Below are 22,255 nucleotides of genomic sequence, written 5' to 3' on the forward strand. Positions count from 1 at the left end.
ATATAAAGGTGTTTGGTCATAAGAAATCCACTGCATGTGTGCTAACAAAATTTAAAGAACAGCTCTTTTAAAGGGTTAATTTACATATTTGTTTTACAGAATTAGTCTCTACCTGTTAGAATTAAAAGAACTACACTCAGTGGACTGCCCCTCCCCTTCTCTCATCATCAGGCCTCCTTCCCCACCCTCTCTACAAATGAACACAATTTCTATTTTAAGATAATGTCCTCACCATGTAAATGCCCCTTTCATTATAAATCCTGTGGCTCTCCCTTCCAAGTTGACACCCTGCCCCAAAGTCCCTCCTACATATAAATCCGGAAGTACCTCAAACACAGTCTTTGAGTTAGCTATTCCGGGACTTGATACTAAATTTAAGCAGTAACAACAAAACTCCACCCCCATTCACAAAGGTGTAAGACTCATCTGTAACTTCCTACAGCATTTGTTGGGGAAATGGTCAACATGAAGTGTTTATGCTACAGAAACAGTAGTTCTAGCTGAGGAAGGTTATTCCCTTCAGGGGACATGGGATGTCTAGAGATGTGTTCTGTCACCATGACTCGGAGGGAATACTATTGGCTTCCACTAGATACCATTCTTGCTAAACTTCCTATAGTGCACAACTTCCCACATCGAAGGATGAGCTATTCCAAAATGTCAGTACTAAAAGAATCAGATCGTTTGCTATCCGACCACATTGTAAAGTTGATTAAGGCAGAAGTAATTAAGGAAGCCTTTTGATATCTTTTGACCTATTTAAAAGTTATTTCAGCTTTTAATATTTTCTGCAGTCGTTTTTATTGAAATCTATGGGGGGGGGATCTTTTTTTTCTTTGTTTGCTTACTGTTTGTGTTTTCTATGATTTTCTGTATATGAAATCCAGGACAGGTAGCTCCATAGATCAGTAACTGGATTTATAATTGCCTAGTGGCATAGCAGGGGAGGATGGTGGGAAATAAGGAGCTAACAACAATGAATATGACAGGAAAATGTTCTGAATTTGACTGGTAATGATTGTACAGATATTATGATTGAATGATTATATTGTATTAGATGTGAAATATATGCCAATAAAACTATTTTTAAAAAAAGAATCGTGTTGACTTATATCTCCAAGATGTCCACAATATGGTGTTAAGTTAAAATATCTATATATAAAATATATGTAGTATGGTCAATTATTAATACTTTTATTAATAATAAATATATACCTGTAGGTAAAACATGTTCCATGTTCTTGAAATGTAGGGGGGATAGACCCAAGGTCGTACGTTAACTCCTGTGGACTTGTTTGAATTTTCTTCAGCTTTCTCCTAAAATTCTTTATGAGCGATTGATGGTCTGTTACAGCTGGCCCCTGGTCTCATTTTCAGTGTTATTATTGAGCTTCTCCATTGTGTCTTCCCACAGATGTAGTTAATTTGATTTCTGTGTATTCCCTCTAGGGAAGTCCACGTGTATAGTCACCTTTGGTGTTGTTGAAAAAAGGTATTTGCTATGAACAAGTCATGGGTCTTGCAAAATTCTATCATGCGATCTCCAGCTTCCATTTCTATCACCAAGACCATATTTCCCAACTACTGTTCCTTCCTCTTTGTTTCCAACTTTTGCATTCCAATCATCAGTAACTATCAATGCATCTTGATTGCATGTCTGATCAATTTCAACTGAAGTCGTTGGTAGAATTCTTCAATTTCTTCATCATTAGCTTTTGTGGGTGGTACACAAATTTGAATAATACCTGTATTGATTGGGTTTTCTTGAAGGCACACAGATTAATCACAGATAGCATTGTACTTCATGGTCGATTTAGCAAGATCCGTTCTGACAATGCCACGCCATTCCTCTTGATTGTTATTCTAGGCATAATAAATCTCATGATTTTCTGATTCAAAATGGCCAATATTAGCCAATTTCAGCTCACTAATACCCAGGAGAGGAATCTTGATGTGTTCCATTAAATTTTTGACACTTCCAATTTCCCTAAATTCATACGTCACACATTCCAAGTTACACTCATTAGAATATTTTTGCATCTGTTTCTCTGTACCTTGAGTTGTGCCCCATCAGCAAATGAACATCCCAAAGGCTCCACTCCCACAGGCTTTACTGGACTCCGTCACCATGGTCGACTGCCCTCTAAGAAATCATCTCTTCAGCCACATTTCGAGGGCCCATCTGGAACACCGATAATGTTCTGCTTCCTTTTTCAGGCTCGCAGTATTTGAAAATGCTTCAAAGCTATGCATAAGCTTTTCAGCAGCTCCTTCCTCCTAAGTGGGGAGTGGAGGCCTCCTGCGTTGTCTGTTCTTAGTCTGGAAGTACTGCAGCTCACTCTGGCTGACCTTGCTGGCATTGAAATACCAGTAACCGAGCTTCCAGATCACGGCACACACAAGCCACCCCAGTATGACAAACGGACAGACAAGTGGTGCACATACATACATAAAGCCTTTTGGCCAAAGAGGTTTTATAAATACACACACACACACATACAGATATATGTAACAGAGTTCTTAGTGAATTGACTGATTTTTAGGTTCCCCAGCCCCAACTACCTACTTGAGAATTCCAAGTCCTGGTAGTATAGTAGGTTACACACGACTTCTAATAACCAGGTTGGCAGTTCGAAACTACCAGCCAGTCTGAAGGAGAAAGATGATGCTTTCCTCTGCTGTAAAGCATTCAGGTCTCAGAAACGGACAAGGGCAGTTCTGCTCTGCGCTGTAAGGGTCAAGTGAGTGAGAATCGGCTCCATGGCAGTGAGGGTTTTGAGACCTGAGAATTTACATTTGTGTCCCGGGCAAGTACCTGTTTTCTGGGTGTGTTAAATGCTAGAAATCATAATAAATAAGGGAATGTGCTTTCTCTGTAGTCAAGCAAGGATTTGGAAGGAATATATCCTAATGAAGGGAGTTTTAATACATGTTAGTGTAACATGACCTTAAAAAATATTCCCTTCATGATAAAACTATAGGAATAAGACAAAATTTTAAATTACTGACTGTCTAAAGTTTACTACAACCAAGAAGACTCTACTTAAGCAAATTTGAAAGAAAAAAATTTGTATTCATTTTTTGGGGGTATTAATTTTACTACATTTATTAATTTAGTATTTTTTAACAGTTCTATTGGCACATTTTACATAGCATATACTTCAATCATTTAATCATATCAAGGAGAATTGTACAATCATTACCATATCAGTTTTAGAACATGCCCTCCCATCCATGGTTAAATTACCTTTAAAATGAATTGGGCAGTTGCAGTTCTAATACTCCCTCCTGACTCCTGTCTTAATTTTTATACTGGTTCTGCCCTCAAAGAACGTCTTCTATCAACTTTGACATTTTTATGATTTGTTCTGAAAAGTATATATCATAATCATTCTGTTTGTAAATTTTATAACCACCTAAGTAAATCTGAGCATTTATATCCACTGTAAAACCTCTTCCCACTTCTTTAACCCTTCCTGTTTTGACTTGATTCAAAACTAACCACCTAAAGATTTTAGCATCATTTCCTTATTTCTTCCTCTATAACTTACACCTGCTCAGGACCCACTCTCTGAAATTACCACCTATGTAAATTGGTGATTTTTCCATCTGGATGTCTCTTTAATGTCAAATAAATTCTGTAAACTTGCATTTGAGGCCGCGTTGGTGTTTGCCTATGACAATGTTTGCATAGATGTATGTGAGAAGGAGCCCTTATAGTGCAATGGTTAAGCAAAGAGGCGGTGGGTTAGCACCCTCGCTACTTGGAGTGAAGAGGGTGTGGCAGTCTGCTTTTAAGATTACAGTACTGCCTTGGATGGCCTCCCAGGCAGTCTGCACTATCCAATCGAGGCACGGTGAGCGGAAAGTGACTGACAGCCGTGACGTTTTAGTGGCACGTGTGTATGCTTATCTTTCTACTCCGGTGAAGAGTTATAGTCTCAAGAACACACTGGCAGCTCTACTCTGTCTATAGGACCACGAGGAGCGGGCATTGACTTGATGGCAGTGAGTTTGGGTTTTGGTTGGCAGTGGTGTTGTTTGCTGTCCTTGGGTTGCTTCTGATCCATAACAGACCCACATACAATGGAACAACACTGCCCATCCCACACCATTCTCACAATTATTGTTGAAATCACTGCATCAACCCATCTCATTGAGGGTCTTCTTCTATACTTGACCAAGCATCATGTCTTTCTCCAGGAACTGAACACATTCCCACAGAAAACAATCTGTGGGGAGAGATGGCAAACTTTTGAGAAGTCAGTGAACTCTGGTCATTGGAATACAACACTCTACACTCTAATATTTCTGTAATGCTTGAATTTTTCACAACAAAACGACTTAGGTTTAGATCAGCAAAAGCGTACGTATTTGGGGGAAGGGGGGTGGAAATCTGTAAAAATTGGTAACAGATCACACAAGTGCAAGAGTGAGCAACCTCTTCTGCCTGTGAACTCCCAGTGCAATATGACCGGGGCTCCAGAGGAAGCCATGGCAGCCTTCTGGTTAGCAAGCACCACAGGTCATCTGACATGAGATCTCTAGAGCGCTGACTGAAGACAGGCTGCCAAGAACAGGAGGGAAGGGACTCAAGCAATCTGACACAAATACTTTCAAGTTGTCCCCAGCCTGCACTTTTTTCCCCTCAAAGTCACATCCACGGGCGATGGCTCCACTATCTAGCAAAGTAAGTCCAGAACCTCCCCCTTCCCATTACTTCCACTTCCACCACCTAAAGCCATCCCCTCTCACAGAGACCACTGCCACAGGCTCATAACTTGGGCTGATCTCCACCTCTGCCCACTTTGGGATATTTTCCACACAGCAGCCAAAGAAGCTCTCTCGAAATGTAAATCGAATTATATCCTTCCTCTGTTCAAAACCCTCTTTGGCTCCTCAGAAGAAAACCTCCAACACCCTATCACTCTGACCTCATCACCCACCCTTCTGCACCCCCTGTTCTCTGCACCCCCTGTTCTCCTCAACCGCCCCCCCCCTCAAGGGTAGATGCTAAACAATATCTGTTAGAAGCATACAGAAAAGGTGCACATTATTTCCAATTCTCACAAATCCAGTGGCTGTTTTATTATTCCCATTTCACAGATAAGCAAGGTGGGCTCAGAGAGATTCGATAATCAAGGTTACAAAGTTGGGTATGAATAGGCCAGGATTCCATCCCAGGACCTCCTAACTTAATGCTTGTCATCTCTTACCCTCTTACCCTCCTCCCCAAGAAAGAAAGATTTTCTCAGAAACAAGACTTAGCCCTGCTGCTCTATGACCGCTGAAACCTGAGTTCTTCAGGTTATTTCAGAAGAATAAGAGCTTGCCAGAAAAAAATATCTCCCAAGTGTCAAGTGGGCAGGTCAATCACACTTAAAATTCTTTAAGACTTCTGAGTTACAGTTCCTTCTATGATATGTTATGGTTCTGAACTTTGTATACTTGCAGCTATGGTCCCATTTTGGAAGGCATTCGCTTCTCTGGACGAGTGCGGTAGATCTGACCTTGGTGGGGGGAGTGGGCACCTGACACCGTACGTGTGTTTCCTTGAGGACAGCTTGAAAATTCCATCTGAGTGGAGGGTGAGTATCTTCAAGACTCCACTTTAGCATAGGTTCTGAACTAAGCCACAACTTCTGTTTCCTTGGGGGCCTCCATTTACCTTGGTAGAGGGTGTGACTTAAGACACCATTTTTGGTGGGGCATAAAATGCTGTTTCTAACACATCCCCTCACCTGGAAATCCAGACCTCTTCTTTTCTGACAGAGCTTTGGTAGAAGCAAGAGGACCTGCTGTGACTGATGGACATTTTTGGCTTCTGGCTCTGGACCCTGCATTTGGCTTCCCTGTCCTTCGGATTTTGAACTGAATGGTACCCATCATCACCACGTGTGAACTCACAGTTTGATGTGTTTCTGTGGGATGTTGCAGAGATTTACAGAACCCAGGATCGTAAGGGAATATACTCAATGGAGTTGTCAGGGGAAATTGCTGTTGAATAGCATCTTGGAAGAGTTGGACATTTGGGACATCATTAATCTTCAACTCCTTGGAACTAGTCTGATATTAATTTTTCTAAAGAAATTACTGTTGCAGCTTTAGCTTCATTCTTTAAAGAAATGGAAAAACCACGTATGGAGAGAGAAGAGACCGAGAATAATAAGCAAAGAACTTCTTAAGAAGGGCAAAGTAGGATGCTTCTCATTTCCCAACCTCAAAACCTGTTACACAGCATGGCAATTAAAACAGCCTGGTACTGGCACAGTGACAGATACATAGATCAATAGAACAGAATAGCGAACTCAAAAATGAATCCATCCATCTACAAACAACTGATCTTCAACAAAGGGCCAAAAAATACTACATAGTATAGACATAGTTTCTTTCACAAATGGTTCTCACAAAATTGGATTTCCATCTGTAGAAGGATGAACCCTAACCTCATCCCATGTACACACTCAAGATGGATCAAAGACCTAAGCATAAAACGCAGAGCTTGTGTAAAGGTCATCCGTGAGTAAATAGATGAACGTAAGGCCCTACTGCACACTATCAAACATAATGAATGAAATAACACAGTAGAGGACAAATAGATTAATAAGACCTAGTAAAAATAAGACACAAAAGTTAAAATTGAAAAATAAGACACTTGGATGCATCAAAAACTTTCATCGAAAGAATAAAAAGAGAAGTGACGGGAAAAATATCACAGTGGCACAATGGACAAGGGACTGCTCTCTATAGAAAACTGCATTGCCTCAAGATAAAGATTAATAAGTCAATTAAAAAGCGACCCAATTTTGAAAAGGATGATGGCAACAAATGTACAAATATGCTTGACACAATGGATGTATGGATTATTATAAGAGCTGTAAGAACCCCCAATAAAAATAATGTTATAAGTGAACCAAGGACATGCAGACAGCTCACTAATGATGGCATCCAAATGGCCAACAACTATATGAAGAAACGGTCACAATGCCATCAAGAAATGCAAATCAAAATGATGAGATATCACCTTACACTGACAATAACAATCTTTTTTTTTTTAATTAGCAAGTACTGGAGATGCTAAGGAGAGATTGGAACCCTCATACACTGCTGATGTAACTATAAATATGCCCAACTGTAGAAAGCATATGGTGCCACCTCATACAACTGGGAGTAGAAATTCCATAACGTCCAGCAGTCCCTCTGCTAGATATGTATCCTCAAGTACTGAGAGTTATGCATGAACAGACAGGTGCATACTGTTCACAGTAGGAAGAAGATGGAAACAACCTAAATGCCCGTCAGTATCGGAATGGCTAAAGAAAGTTTGGTGTGCACACAATGGAAGACTATGCACCACTGAAAAAATGAGGAAACCACAAGCACCTCATGATGTGGATGGATCTGGAGGGCGTGGTGCGGAGTGAAATTAGCCAGTCTCAAAAGGGCAAGTAGTATATGAAACCACTGTGATAAAGAGGGTGAAAAAGATAAAGACTTTCCTACTACAGGAAATAGACGTTGGAGATTGCCCAGGTGAGGAAGGCAAGGAAGAAAGGATAAAACAACGGGCTGTATAGCAGGGGTCAGCAAACTGTTGAGACAGAAGAACCAACACTGTCCCTCACAACAATTTAAAAATTATTCAAGAGCCATAAATATATTTTTACAAACGAAATCACCGTGAGCTGAGTAATCTCCTTGAAATGACACTATGATAGTCTTATTTTCACTTTCAGTTTTACTTCAGAGTAAAACTGTACCAAAAGAGCCCCCTATGGCTCGTGAGCCACAGTTTGCTGACTCCATAGGCTAAAACTGTTGATAGGCATTATCAACAGTTGATATAGATATACTTGGGTGAAATAGAAGATACAAGAGAGGGAGATGGACAACAAGGAGTGGTAAAGGGCAAATTATTGGTGCTGTGAGGTAGGTAGGGTGGGGTTGATTAGTAGTCCAAACTATTGAATACAAAGTTGATTATCTGAACTACAAATCTCCACCTACCTTAAAATAAGCAAACTATTAAAAAGATAAATAAATCGAGCAGTTATGAAAACCAAAAGAAATAAAAATAATTCATTTGAGGATGTCAAGTCAATATTATAGCCTTAAAATTTTTTAAATATTTAAGTCAAGCCCATAAATGGAAACTGGGCCAAACCTGCCCTTAAAATAAACTTACATAAGCAAACAAAAATGAACCGCGCTCAGACTATTTCCAAGCAGAATAAGGATATTTGAAGCCAAATATATAATAGATATTTTGGTTCTTCTGGGTCTTTTTTGTTCAAGGGAGGGAAGGTCTATGAACAGGCATGAACTTGACCAGCAGATAAACAATGGAGGTCTTACAAGCATCATTTCTCTAAGGGGAAACTGTAAGTTGATGGACAAATCTTTAGCCAATTTTATTTATTTATCTACCCATCTATTTATTTTATTATATGCTGATCTTTTATTCAAGCCCTATTTTAATACTCCACTGTGTGTCCTGGAGAGGACATTCTGGGGAAAAGAAAGGTGTCCAGAAATAAGGTGATCACTTCTCTCTGAATGAGCGTTGTGGATGAGATGATGTCTAAGGGGTTTTCTCTCCTAAAAACATTGCTATTATATTTCCATTTTATTTCACTTCTTATCTAGTGCCAACTCTGAACTTTACATACTAAGGAGACAAAGCTAAAAATCAATGCACATCTGGGAACATCCCTCTAGTAACCCTCCCAATTGACTCTTTGCCCCCAAGAACAAACCAAACCATCAGAAGTTGGGGTGTTCCATGGAAGTCACACAGCTTCTCCATTCTCTCTAGTTGGGGTAGCAGTGGTCAGAGAGGTACAGGATCCAAGAGAGAGGAGAGAAGGGCCCCTTACAGTTCACAAGTCCTGCTTTTCATCTTCGCGACACACACTTATCTAGTCCTATCTGCATTCTGCCCGTACTCACTTCCTACTTGTCTTTACATTGATTTGGCTTGTAAATTAAATCCATTTTTTAAAGAAAACAATAAATGGGAAATACTATCCACCAGGAAGGTAATGCTAAAAATAAATAACTCACTTCTTATTTATTGCTTGTTTTTAAAATCCAGTAAGGCTGCTCAGAGGGATACTTGGTGATGTCAATTACAATTATATTTTTCTTTTAACTTTAGTAGTGGTTGGCCATGTAAAGTGTACATTGTTCTCATAGAATGGATTATGTGATAATTATCCTCATTAAATATGTTACTGTGCTTAGAAAGATAGAGGTAGCCAGACAGACAGACATAAAGAAGATCGTATTGTCTCTCTTCTTCAAAAGGGGTCACCAGAAAAGAGTGCTCCTCTTCTATGAGTCGCTGCCAACTCACAGGGACCCTATAGACAGGGTAGAACTGCCCCTGTGCATTTCCAAGATTGTCAAGCTACATGGGAGTAGAAAGCCTCGTCTTTTCTCAGAAAATAGTCTTCTTTGAAAAATGGTGCTGGGATATGCACATTCAAAAGAAGAAACCATGTAAAACCATATTAAAAAATTAAGTCAACATATATTAACAACTGAAATAAAAAAGGACCAAACTCATTGCCATGAGCAGATTCCAATTCTGACACCTACGGTCCTATAGAACAGGATAGAACTCATAGCAACCCTATACAACAGGGGAGGACTGCTCCCGTGGGTTCTGAGACTGTAACTCTTCTCGGGAGTGGAAAGCCTGGTTTTCCCCCACAGAGAAGCTGGAGGTTTCAAACTTTCGACCTTGCAGTTAGCAGCCCACCAGGTAACAACTCTGCTCCCCGGGCTCCTCAACAACCCAAGGAGAGAAGGGAAGCCATAAAACCCGTAGAAGAAAACATAGAGTTAACTCTTCGTGACCATGGCTTTGGCAATGGATTCCTAAATACGACACCAAAACAGCAAGTCACAAAAGGAAAAATTAAAACATTCAACATTTTTATGCGTTAAAGGACATTATCAAGAAAGTAAAGCTCCACATACACACAAAAGAACGTAAAGATACAGTCCTTGGACAGGGAGAAAATATTTGATCAACTATATATCTTTTAAGGAAACTAGGATATATTAAAAATTCTTACAACTCAACAGCAAAAGGAAAGCAATCAAATGTAAGTTGGGCAAAGGATTTGAATATGCACATCTTCAAGGACGATAATACAAATGGTCAACAAAACTCCAAACCAAAGCCACAGCAACATGAAAATGTGATCAACATCATTAGTCATGAAGGAAATATAAATCAAATCAGTTAAATACCACTTCAAATCTAATTAAACAACCAAAAAATCAAACCCACAGCCATGGAGTTGATTCTGACTCATGGCAGTCCTGCAAGACAGGGTTGAACTGCCCCTTATGGTTTCTGAGACTGTCCATCTTAACCCATGCAGACTGCCGCATGTTTCTCCTGTGCAGGAGCTGATGGGTTTGCATCAAAGCTAGCAGCCCACTGTTTAGCTAACAGTGTCCTTAGGGCTCCTTTCAAACGCAATCAAGCAGGGGAAAAAAAGAGAAATTACAACGGTTGGTGAGGATGTGGAGAAATTGGAATACTGCTGGTGGAAATGTAAATGGCTGTGGATTTAGCAGTTTCTAAGAAAATGAAACATAAAATTTCCATTTTCAGAAGTGGCCGTTGACTCATAGCAGCTCTATAGGACAGGGTAGAACTGCCCATCTGACTTTCTGAGACTGTCATGCTTTTTGCAGGACTAGTTTTTCCCCACAGAGTAGCTGGTGGTTTCGAACTGCCGACCTTGTAATTAGCAGTCCAATGTCTAACCACTATGCCACCATGGCTCCATAAATATTCAAAAAGAGGTGCCAAAGCTAAGGAACACCTGACTGGGACATTATGTTCCATAGAATTAAACCGAACTCTAAACTCTGTGCTGTAGAGTCCATTCTGACTCTGAGGGACCCTGTCGAACAAAGTAGAAATACTCCACAGGCGCTCCGAGGCTATAAATCTTTGTGGAAGCTGGCTGCCTCATCTTTCTCCCACTGAGTGGGTGGTGGGTTTGAACCTCCAACATTGTGGTTAGCAGTCCAGCACTTGAGCCCTTGGTGTCAGCTCATTTTTCCCCTCCCTCCCCGCTCCCCCCGAACCCTTGATAATTTAGAAATTATTATTTTATCGGAATTAAAATTTTTTGCAGAGTTGAAAGAGCACTAATTGTCTGGAACTCGGGTTTAGTTTTAAAGCTGTGCACATGTGCCCCACCAAATCTTGCGTCCGACACATTTCACTGTTGGGAATTTTGCCGTGCCGACTTCACTGGGAGTCCTGCCTGTATTCGGCAATTTCTTCAGTATTTCTGACATGTGCTGTGCAGGGGACATGTCCTTTCACTGTTACGGGGCGGCGCAATATCAGCCCCAGTTAAATGTTTCACAAAAACCTATTTCTCTTCTGTAGCAAACTCAACAGCATCAGAGATATACATGTGCTAATAAACCAGACCACAGTCACTGCCATCAGGTTGATTCTGACTCAGCAATCCTCTGGGGCAGGGTAGACCTGCTCCTGTGGGGCTCTGAGGCTGGAACTCTGTATAGGAGTAGGAAACCCCATCTTTCTTCCATGGAAAGACTGGTGGTTTTGTACAGTTGATAGACATTGGGCCTTAAAGTCAGACACTAGGGCTCGGTGAGCATTAGGGTGGATGAGGGATACTAGATCCATCTCTAAAGGCCAGCCAATCTCAGTTTTAGGAGGCCTGGCAGCCTAGTGGTTATGAGTTGGGCTGCTAACCTCAAGATCAGCCATTCCAAACCCCCAGTTGCTCCTCAGAAGAAAGATGAGGCTTCCTAGTCCTGTTAACAGTTGCAGTCTCAGAAACTCAGCAGGGCCAGTTCTACCCTGGCCTGTAAGGTTGCTCTGAGTCATTATCAACTCAATGGTAATGAGTTCATTTTATTGTTGTTTTTTTAAAATCTCAGTTCTGGCCAATTGTTGTCGCATGGGCCTCATGTTCTCAAAATCTCAGACATCCGTAATTTTCTATTATTTTTATTTTTTTAAATTTTCTATTATTTTTAAGGGAACGTTCTTGATTGTTAAAGCATTGGCTCAAAATGAACTTCCAAATACTGTGCAGGGGAAGCAGAACATCTGCAGGGTGAACATGGTCCAGGGGCCACCAGCTTGAAGTGCTATCATCTCCGTTGGCAGGGATGAAGGCACAGTGGTCCAGGAAGGGGGGAGGGTTTTCTCAGGGTTCCCAGCTGGTAAGTGCCATCCTGGTTCCAAGTCCTGGCTGATCTCTGGTAACGCAGTCTCAGAGTTGTAAGTCTGGACCTGCGGTCCCTCCAGTCACTAGGATGATACCGGACTGAAGCCTCTGGGCTTCCCTTGGACACCGACTGAAGCTGGCATCTTAGAACCAAGGTCTAGGAGAGTTATCACAACACCTTGAGTTGGAGCTAGTTCCCACCATGGGAGGTTTCTACACTGAGCCTGATACTGAGAAATAGAAGGGTGGGATCATTTTCAACATATTTTTCCTATTGCTTTTTTAAAAAAAACTCTTCTAACAATTTATTAGGAAAAATTTCAAACATACAGAAATGTTGAAAGAACTGTTGGTGAACGGCTAGCTGTTCACCATGCAGGATCAACTCCTGACTGACTCCTTTACTGCCCACCTCTCCACTGTCCATCTATCCACATCCACTCTTTCATCCACCTTGTTGTGATTGTTATTTGACCCATTTTAAAGTCACGGTTTTCGGTGCACTTCTCCCTTACACTTCAGGCTGTGTATTCCTTTTCCTTTCAACTTTAATTGACACATAAGTCATTTAGATTTTTACACTTACTGTGATTTCTCTTTTTCCTTTTAGCCCAGACATGGGAAAGAACAGGTTTCCTTGTTTTTGTTTGCAGTGCTCAGTGTTAAAAGTCATTTAATGCTAGATGAGCCCCAGGGGGACATACAGAGGGTGAGCTGGGTGTTACTGACGTAAAAGCAGAGGATACCAGGCTCCGCTGGACACGACACTCAGGTGGTGACAGTGTGGCCCAGGGTGGGAGGACTCACCACACACTACATGATCATTGACGCACTTCCAGGAGTAGCGATCCAGCTTGGGCTGGCAGCCGGCTTTCTCAGCAACTTCATAGCAGCAGTCATGGCGGTGACAGCACCTGAGGCCGCAGGAGGTAGATCAGTAGGAGGGTGTAGGCAGAGAGCTGTGCTTACCACCTGCGATGTGAGGACTGGCTGAATCAGGTCCTCTGGTCCAAGCTCTAGCCCTGGCCATCTCTACCCAGGCGAGTGATCATTTGGCTCCACGAGGTCTCATACCCCTGCCTCCCCCTCTGGTTCTCAGATGCAGCCACACAGACCTCTCTCTTTCTGGCATGAGCTGGCCTTGCCAATCTCTTGCCCTTGCCCTTGTGATGCCCTGGTTATGCCTGAGACATCCTGGCTACTCTTCCTTCTTTAGGTCCGTCCTACAATAGTCCCTCCCCTACTCTTGGACCTCCCTCTCCCCACTGTTACTTTCTCATTAGACAGCCTCTGCTTTTCAGGGTAGTTTCCTATAGTCCCCTCTCACAGACCCCAGGCTGGAATGTTCTCATCGTTACACACGCTCGTTAAACAAAGTTCTTTCCCTTCAGAGCAGGTTTTAAGAAGCCAGTGACTAGGGAGCAGATTGATAACCACCACCTTACAGACCCTAAAATGCAGGTGGGGAGGCTGTGCTCCACAAGTTCACTGACACCCAGCCCAAGGCCTGGCTCACAGTTCAGCTTGCGATGAGGTCAGCTAATATAGACTTTCTAGCCATAATCCCTTCTAGCCTCTATACTCCTGGTTCCAATCCCATTTTTGGAGGGAGTTCTCTGTTACACTAATAGACAAAATTAAGGGAGGATTAAGTCTCCACCTTAGGAGAGGGTGTGAACCAAATCAACCTCTTGTTTCCTTGGAGATCTGGTCTCCATCAAAGCCAGACTCTGTGTAAGAGCCATCTTGGAAGCACACAGAGAAATCTCAGGACCACCAGAAGAAGAGCCATCGGTGGAGAACATTCAAGAACTCTGACTGAAGTGGCAGAGGCAGAGACCAGAGGCACCAAGAAACACCAGAGGTTTGGCACCCAGACCAAGGGACAGAGCAAAGGACCCAGGCTGAGACGAGAGGCTGACACAAAGAGACCATGAGACAGAATAGTAGCAGTGCCAAGACTATGAGACTGTGAGGCAGAGCATCAGGGTGGCTTCCTGGCCCACAGAGGCCAAGGTCCATGTGACTGAAAGGCTGAGGACTGGAGAGATATTTGGCTTCTGGTTGAGGACAAGTATTGGTGTGGACCATAGACATCATCCTTACTGCTCACCGATCCTGACTTGTGGTAATCCGTCAACTTCTCTAATCAACCCCATTAATTACGAAATGTGTCTGTGGGTTCTGTGTAGACTTACCAAACCCAGAGAGCAGTAGCGTGCGGTTGGTGTCAGCAGGTAAAGAAAGGTGGAGGGTGGAGGCATGTTTGATCTCTGCTTCGTGGCAATAGGAAGCCAGAGGAGGTTAGATATGGCCACCCTCCACTCGTTTTACTCAAAGCTGAATGAACATTTACTATTGAAGAAGTTTCTGAGCAGTGTTTATGAATATCTCTAAACTTTCTGTCCTGACTCAGTCATTCACTGGGGTCTCGCCACCTGTGTTGAGGCCCCCCAAAGCTGAGTTCAGTCACACCTTGACCGGTCCTCCCATAGCCTGGTGGGGAGGCAGACAAACTTCCAGACCCCCCAAGCTTAATAAGAACTGCTGGGATGTGGCTAAGAGGAGGGGATTCTAGGAGTTACCAGGCCCAGTCAGGCATCAGGTATGGCCTCTGAAGAGGTGATACCAGAACTGTAACCAGAGGATGTGCAGGAGCCAGACAACCAGGGTGAGGAGGCCAGGGGGCACTGGGCACACCAAAGGCTCCCCAAACCCTCCGTATTCCCATTCATAGTGACCGTAGACGACAGAGTAGAATTACTGCATAGGGTGTCCAAGCAGAAAGTGTTACCTTTCTCCCACAGAGCTGGTGGTGGGTTCAAACTGCAGCCTGTGGTTAGCAGCCCCATTCGGAGCTCACCATGCCACCAGGACAGACAGCAGGGAGGCAAGAAGAGAGGTTGGGAAAGCTCTCAGCACTGCTCTTCTAGGAGGAGCGCACCCTGATTAGGGGCTGAGATCTAGCCAGTAGCCTGGATCCAAATCCTAGCTCCCACCTCGGATTCCCTTTGTAGCCAGTTCGTTCACCCTTCTGTGCCTCCCTTTCCTATAAAAAGCAGTGTTGTGAGGATTCAAGGGGTGCTCAGAATAATATCTGGCTCACTGCAAGTCTCATGTTCTGGGGGTTGATTTTTTGGCCAGACAACAACCGCTCCATGGCCAGGGTGGGGCAGCAGCTCCAGTGTTGGGCCTTACTGACGAAGCTTCCCCAGGAGACCCTTTCCCTCTGCAGCAGCATCACAGGCTGAAATTTCCGGGACAGGTTTCAGTGAACCCGTGGCCTCAGCCCCTGAGTGTGTGAGATTCCACATTGGCCTAAGAATGCATTTACAAAAAAAAAAAAGAGTGCACTTACCAGTCTGAGGGGTCCCTTGGCTGGCCACGGCCACCCAGGCCACAGTAACAACCATAGCTTATGTAGGCCAAGGGGGAGTGCGTGCTGGCACACTGCAAGCTCCCTGCCAACTCAATGAGTCCACGTCGGTGCACATGTGACTTTCTGGAGGCTGAGAGAAAGAAGGCTGCATGTTAGGGTCCCCTGGTCCTAGGGACAAAGGGAGGGTACCAGCCTCAGGAGGGCCTGTGTGCCGCAGCCCGACTGTTGGGTTTTCAGTCTTGCTTTCCTCCATGGCTGTGTGACCTTAAGCAAGAGTTACGCAACTTCTCTATTCTGTTTTTCTTATCTGAGTGATTATAGGGAAAGTGGCTGACACAAAACAAGCCCCGAGTGTCACTGTCAACCTGATAAAGGCAGCCATGAATGGACAAACAAATCACTGAGCCCCAGCCCCTGAGATGTCACACTTTGATTCCCCTTCCCTGCTCTTGGCAACTTAGACTCGGTTACAGTTCACGTCAAGCCCCAAATGTCTGCTCAGTTTCTTTTACTGAAACTAAACAAGAAGCCTTGTGTTGGGGTTTCCCAGCCCTTGCAGTGCCTCATCCTTGACTCCCTTCCAGACTCTGGCTCAGGGGGCTTCGCACATATTCTCCTCATGTCTCCCTTCTTCCTCCCACATTGAAGACACTAGCCAATTTCTTCGAATCCTAACTCACTACAATCACCTGCATTTGACAAGTCAGAAAGAGGAGTTGGGCTCCAACCCCAGCTTCTGATCAATCCAGGCTCCTTCCTCCTCCCCCCGGGAATGGGGCTTGCCAAGGTAATTGAGTGGAAGGATATTATGGGGGTGGAGGCAACTGCTGTTTGAGGACCAAATGAAAACAAACTGCTACCAAGTCGAAGCCGACTCATCGCGACCCTACAAGGAGAAAGCAGAACTGCCCCATGCATTGCCAAGACCCTATCTCTTTAAGGGAGTAGAAAGCCCCATCTTTCTACCTCAGAGTGGCTGGTGGTTTCAACCTGCTGACCTTGTGAACTGCAGCCTAATGTGTAACCAGTACCCAACCAGGGCTCCTGTTACTTGTCAACAGAAGCCTCCGGACGCGACTCTAAACTGGAGTCCTAGAATGATGTAGACAGTGGTGACCCACTTACAACGGAGAAACTGAGGCCAAAAGACATGACAGGACACACACCTGCTCACACAGCCAGTGCAAGGCAGAGTGGACACTCCAAGCCTAGTCCACCTGTCCCCAGCTTGCAACCAAACTTCATGCACTGCATTTGGCTGTCCCGTCTCTTCCTGATCTTTTCATCTAGTTTTCATTAAACTGACTTTTTAAAAAAAGAGTTCAAACCAAAATGAATTCTAATGTTTTGTTCTTGCGTATTGGTATAGGTGAATACAAACGGCTCCAATAGAAAATGTAACAGTGACGTTAGGGTTGTCATCTTCACCTTCTTCACCAGGTGGCCAGTCATCACGTTCCTACGGGGAGCTGATTGCTGCTCTGGACAACCTGTACAGAAATTTCCCTGGCTTCTTCTGACCTTGGGATAAATCTCAGAAGCTTCACTGTCCCTGAAACTGAGGGAATTAGCCTCCTCCAGCATCCTCTGACAGTGTTACCCACAGGGATCCTCCATCCCCATAGAATGGAGTCATGTCTATTCCTGGAATTATACCCTGCCCCTCATATACACCCTCGTTGTACCCTGGTGGTGTAGTATATTAAGCACTGGGCTGCTAACCATAATGTCTGTGGTTCCAACCCATGAATCACTCTCTGGGAGAAAAATGGGCTGGCTGGCTGCTCCTGTAGCCTTCCTGTCTCAGAAACCCTGGGGAGCAGTTCTGCTTTGTCCTATAGGGCTGCTCAGAGTCGGAATGGACTTCGTGACTGTGAATGGGTGGGACACAGAAACCCTCTTTGGGAATGTCTTCACCACATCCTTATAGAGAGTCACTGAGTTTTAAGTGTACTAGTGACTCTCTGGGGTACTTGGGAACACCGTGTAACCCAGAACACGTTGGGAAGATAGTCATGTTTTCCCACATTCCAAGATGTCCTGTGTACACTGAGAACGCAGCTGCATTTGTTAAGATAAGATTAGTCCCAAGGAATGGTTTGAGATTGGAGCAATTTTATCACGATCTTGTTACACTACGTGTGCTTTTACCCTTGCCTCATTAATATATACAGCTGTACTTTGGAAATAAAATTTGCTTTTAGATCATCAATCCACTGGCCACTCTCTTTCTTCAGGTCTTCACTCACTGCAGGTCCATACCGCTGGACGGTGACAATCCTCACCTGGTTTAAGTGCTACTGCTCTGGACCCCTCCTTAGCCCAGTGACCACAGCAGCTCCTGCCACACTGAACTGTCTGCTCATGGGAGTGTGTCTCTAGTCCTTGAGGGCAGAGCAAAGCGATAGGCTACCCTGTGTACTGTGGCCTGCAGGTGGGCAGATAGGAAAGATTCCTTACTTTTGACACAGCCAACCCCATGGAGCATCCTTCTCCAGGCACCCTTGGCAGCGTAGGGTCTCAATCCCAACCCCATCCCCTGAAGCTGTCCCTAGACTTCCCTCTATATCAGATCCTGCCATTCTCTAATATCAAACGGCCCTGAACAAAACCCTCCAGAGGGCCTGGCACAGGGTGGACACCCAGCCCTGGGTTTGGAGCCAGAAAAACCCTCTTGTGCCAACTTATGTAGGGCAGGTCATGCTGTGCACTGTTTGCCTCAATGCCCATGGCAGCCTTTACTGGGAGTGCCAGGGCCACCTGTACCTCTAGTGACGAAGGGGTCTCTATGGTGTGTATGTGTGTGTTCATTTGTATACTCTATGTGTATGTTCTATGTGTCTGTTGATGCGTCTACAACTGTGTCTGTGAGGTTATGGATTGTGTACTGTTTACCACTGTGGCTAAGCTATGGTGGTCGTCTGTGATCTTCTCTGGGTGCGTGCATTTGTTTGTTGGTGCCAGTAAATGGGTGTAAGCCAGCAGAACAAATCTATGTGGCGGGTCTGTGTCTATGCGTGCCCACTGGCATGTCTGTGTTCACCTGCGTTTTGTATGTGTGTGATTTCCTCCTTTGGGTATTCCTGGGTGTGAATCTGAGTGTGTATATATGCATTTGTGTGTCTACCAGTAAGAGTGGGGGTCATATGTGCAAATCTGTGTCTTTGTGCTTGTTAAGTTCTGAGCACCCCAGTTTGCAGAAGGCAGACAGTGATAGCCCAAATCCATTTGCAGAGTCCCCCACATAGATTAAGCCTCTAATGAATTCTTTCTGATCATTAACTAAAACTCCAAACACATCTAGTCAATGCTGACTCATAGAAACCCCCCTGGGGGTTTCAGAAACTGTAAAGGTTTATCGAAGTAGAAAGCCCAGTCTTTCTAGAATGCCAGTCTTTCATCATTAGCCAAAGATGTAAATAATCACACCCTCTGGCAGAATTTCTTAGAAAGTGACTTACCTCCACCCCTCTCCCACCAGCCCAGGGAAGGGCAGTTTCTCTTAGGGGCTGGCCTGGGAGTGTCCTTGAGGGAGGTCACTGAACTGGGGACATTAAAAGGGGTCACATAGTCATGAGCCATGCCCTATCAGTCTTACCAGACTGCCTTGGTCAGAAGACCCTGGACCAATCTTGTAAGCCCTTCTATCTAACAATGTACATGACCCAGTCAGGGTCTGTTCCTGCTTCAGCAGCCCCATGTGGACTCTGATGTATTTATCTGCCACCAGCCATGCTTTCGTGACAGTTTCCTTTGCCCTTCCATGCCCTTTTTAAAGCATCTTATCTCAACAAACCCTTGGATGCGATTTTGACCTCCCTCATCTGGATGGTGTACCTGTGTCTTTGTGTTGGCTTTGTTCTTTTTAAGATTTAATAAATATTCTCCTTAAATTAAGTTTAACACTGGGGTCTCTTTGGTACCTAAAACAGTGTGCATGTATCTGGGCCTGTGTCCCTGGGTTTAGGTAGTGTGTGTGTGTGTGTGTGTGTGTGTGTGTGTGTGTGTGTGACAGAGAAAGAGAGAGAGAGAATTTCCTCCTTTGAGTGTTCCTGAGTGTGAATCTGTATGTGCACTCATGTGTCCTATCTTGTGTCTGAGTTTGCCCTGTGACCCTCAGGGTGTGAGTGTGTGTGTCTGTCTGGGGCTATGGGAGCTCACCCATGAGCTCACACTCGTGGGCCCAGAAGAGCCTGGGTAGCCTATGTCTGTGTGTATCCATGGTCTTTGAGTCTGTCCACTTCCCACCTGGTGTCTGTGCACCCCAGAAATGGCAACTAAAGAAGAGGGGCTTCCAGGGGCCACCCTGAGGTGGGGGAGGAGAAAATATTTCCATCCTCCTCCCTCAGGCAGTGCTCTGTCCTTCACCCCTGTACCTCTCAGTTTCTGGCCACCTCCTCGTAGTCACACAGTAGGCTCCCAGAATGGAACGGGTGAGGGCTCAGTATTCACAGGACCTCTGGCCAGGAGGCAGCTGGCAAGGGATATGATGAGAGGGGTGTCTGGGGAAGGCTGTGCGGTCCCCCAGGAAGGGACGCAGGGGAGTCTGAGTCCCAAGGAATAGTGGAAGAATGAGGGTCCCTGGGGAAGGCTGGGGGAAAGAGCTCCTGGGTCCCTGGGAAAGAATAAGTGGGTGAGTGTCCCTAGAAAGAATTGGAGGAGAAACCATGACTCCTAGGAAAGGCCAGTGAGCTGGAGTCCTGGCCGGGAGTGTGGGCGCAGTGCTGCTGGGTGGGGGGTTCTTGGGTCATCGCAGGGCTCTCTCACTCACCTGCACTAGGTCTGGTTCCGAAGCCCAGTAGCAGCGACAGCAGGAGCAGCATTCCTGGCAGGCACAGAGACTGCACACCCATAGACGAGACCTGTGTGCAGCGATCCCGGCGGCCGGTGAGTGCAGCACCTCTGGGGCCAAGTTGCTGCCCCGCCAGGACCTGGTCCTGGCCCCGCCCTCCTGAGGACGGGGTGGAGCCTGCGGGGCCGAGTCCAGGCCTCCGGAACCCTAGTGGGCATGGACTCTGGAATGTACATTGTTGTTAGGTACGGTACCCACACCTGTATTCTGTTGCCAGAGAATACAGGTGTGATTATCGTGCCTGGTGGGAATCAGAAGCAAGGTGTGTGTTCGTTAACACAGCTGCAGGCACAGAGTAAACTGCAATCAAGATGCACAGGTAGCGCTGGCGTCTGGATCTGCAGCCCCTGCCAGCGCTCACCAGGGCAATCCACAAGGGGGAGGGGAGTAGACTAGTTTAAAGCAATAAAAATGCAAAACCAAATTCACTGCCATCTAGTTGATTCTGACATATAGTGACCCTATAGGACAAGGTAGAAGTGACCCCTGTGAGTTTCTGAGACTCTAAATCTTAACGCCGTGGTTTTGAACTGCTAACCTTGCAGTTAGCAGCCCAGTGCTTAACAACTATGCCAGGGCTCCTTTAAAACAATGAAGATGAACCTATAGAGACAGCAAGTAGAATAAGGGATCCTGGGGGTAGAGGGGGGGAAGGGGAGGAGGGGAAGGGGAGATATCAAGGAGTTCAAGAAGAAAGAAAATGTTTTGGAACTGATTGTGCTAGCAATTGTACATACTGCTTGATGTGATTGAACTGTGGAATAATATGATGTCTGCATTACCTCCCAATAAAAAGGTTTTTTGGGGGAACTGAATGATGATAAATTATAACAAATATATAATAATAAAGTAATAGTTTGGTTCCTGATAGCCTTCAAAATTAACTCTCTACACATCCCTTCCAAGCCATAGGGGGAAACTGAGGCAGCCATATGAACACAACGACTCCTTTTGAATATTCTTCAGGTATATTCCTTTAAAAAATATTTTTAAAAAATATTATTCTTCATTAAGGGCAACCAGTATTTTTTCTGGAACAAATTATAGAGCTTATCTTGATTTTTAAACACACAACCTTCTGATCTTGAATCAGACGTGCCATCATGACGCCATGAGGTCACCTGGTAGTGTTTACATGTTGGGCTTCGATGGCAAGAACCAAAGTAGAACCAAAGTTCTACACCACCAGGCGCTCCTCAGGAGAAAGACAAGGCTTTCTACTCCCCTAAAGAGTCACAGTGAGACACTCACGGGAGCGGTTCTACTCGGTTCTACAGAGTCACTGTGAGTCCCCATCGACCTGATGCCAGTGAATCCGGTTGGTTTTACTTTAACTCCTAATATAACTCACACCATGAAATGATTATTAAGCCTAAAATATTTAGGTAAATAAATGTAATCAAATAAACAAAGGAAAAACGTCATTATATTTCCCTTAAAAATAAACCCTAAGAACTTTTATTTTTCATTTTCTTTTGCTTGGTTTTTGTGTTAGTCCTGTTTACTACAGGAACAAATCCAGAGACACTCAATATGTGTATAAGTCCTACCCTCAACTATCATGATCCCAATTCTACCTTGCAAACCTGGTTAGACCAGAGGATGCACAGCGGTGCAGATGGGAACTGGAAACACAGGGAATCCAGGGCAAATGAATTGCTCAGGACCAGCGGTGAGAGTGGCAATACCGGGAGGGAAGGATGGATAGAAAGCAGGGGTAGAAAGGGGGAACCAATCTATTTATAATGTCCTCCCTAGGGATGGGCAACAGAAAAGTGGGTGAAG

At 44.5% G+C, this 22,255-nt stretch overlaps 1 protein-coding gene across 1 annotated transcript in view; it reads right to left on the bottom strand.

The window, feature by feature from the left end:
• LOC101653471 (group 10 secretory phospholipase A2) overlaps window positions 1-20,471 on the bottom strand; it is a 23,623-nt gene extending 3,152 nt beyond the window's left edge. Inside the window, exons 1-3 of the mRNA XM_004706262.2 lie at window positions 20,390-20,471; window positions 15,598-15,748; window positions 13,047-13,153 (exon numbers count right to left, since the gene is read on the bottom strand). Coding sequence (XP_004706319.1) covers window positions 13,047-13,153; window positions 15,598-15,748; window positions 20,390-20,471 — 340 coding nt within the window. The remainder of the gene's footprint in view (window positions 1-13,046; window positions 13,154-15,597; window positions 15,749-20,389) is intronic.
• Between the last annotated feature and the right edge of the window lie 1,784 nt (window positions 20,472-22,255).

Source organism: Echinops telfairi, unplaced genomic scaffold, assembly GCF_000313985.2.
Source record: "Echinops telfairi isolate 266 unplaced genomic scaffold, ASM31398v2 ScPeMD7_5;HRSCAF=22, whole genome shotgun sequence".
In the NCBI taxonomy this organism is placed as follows: Eukaryota; Metazoa; Chordata; class Mammalia; order Afrosoricida; family Tenrecidae; genus Echinops; species Echinops telfairi.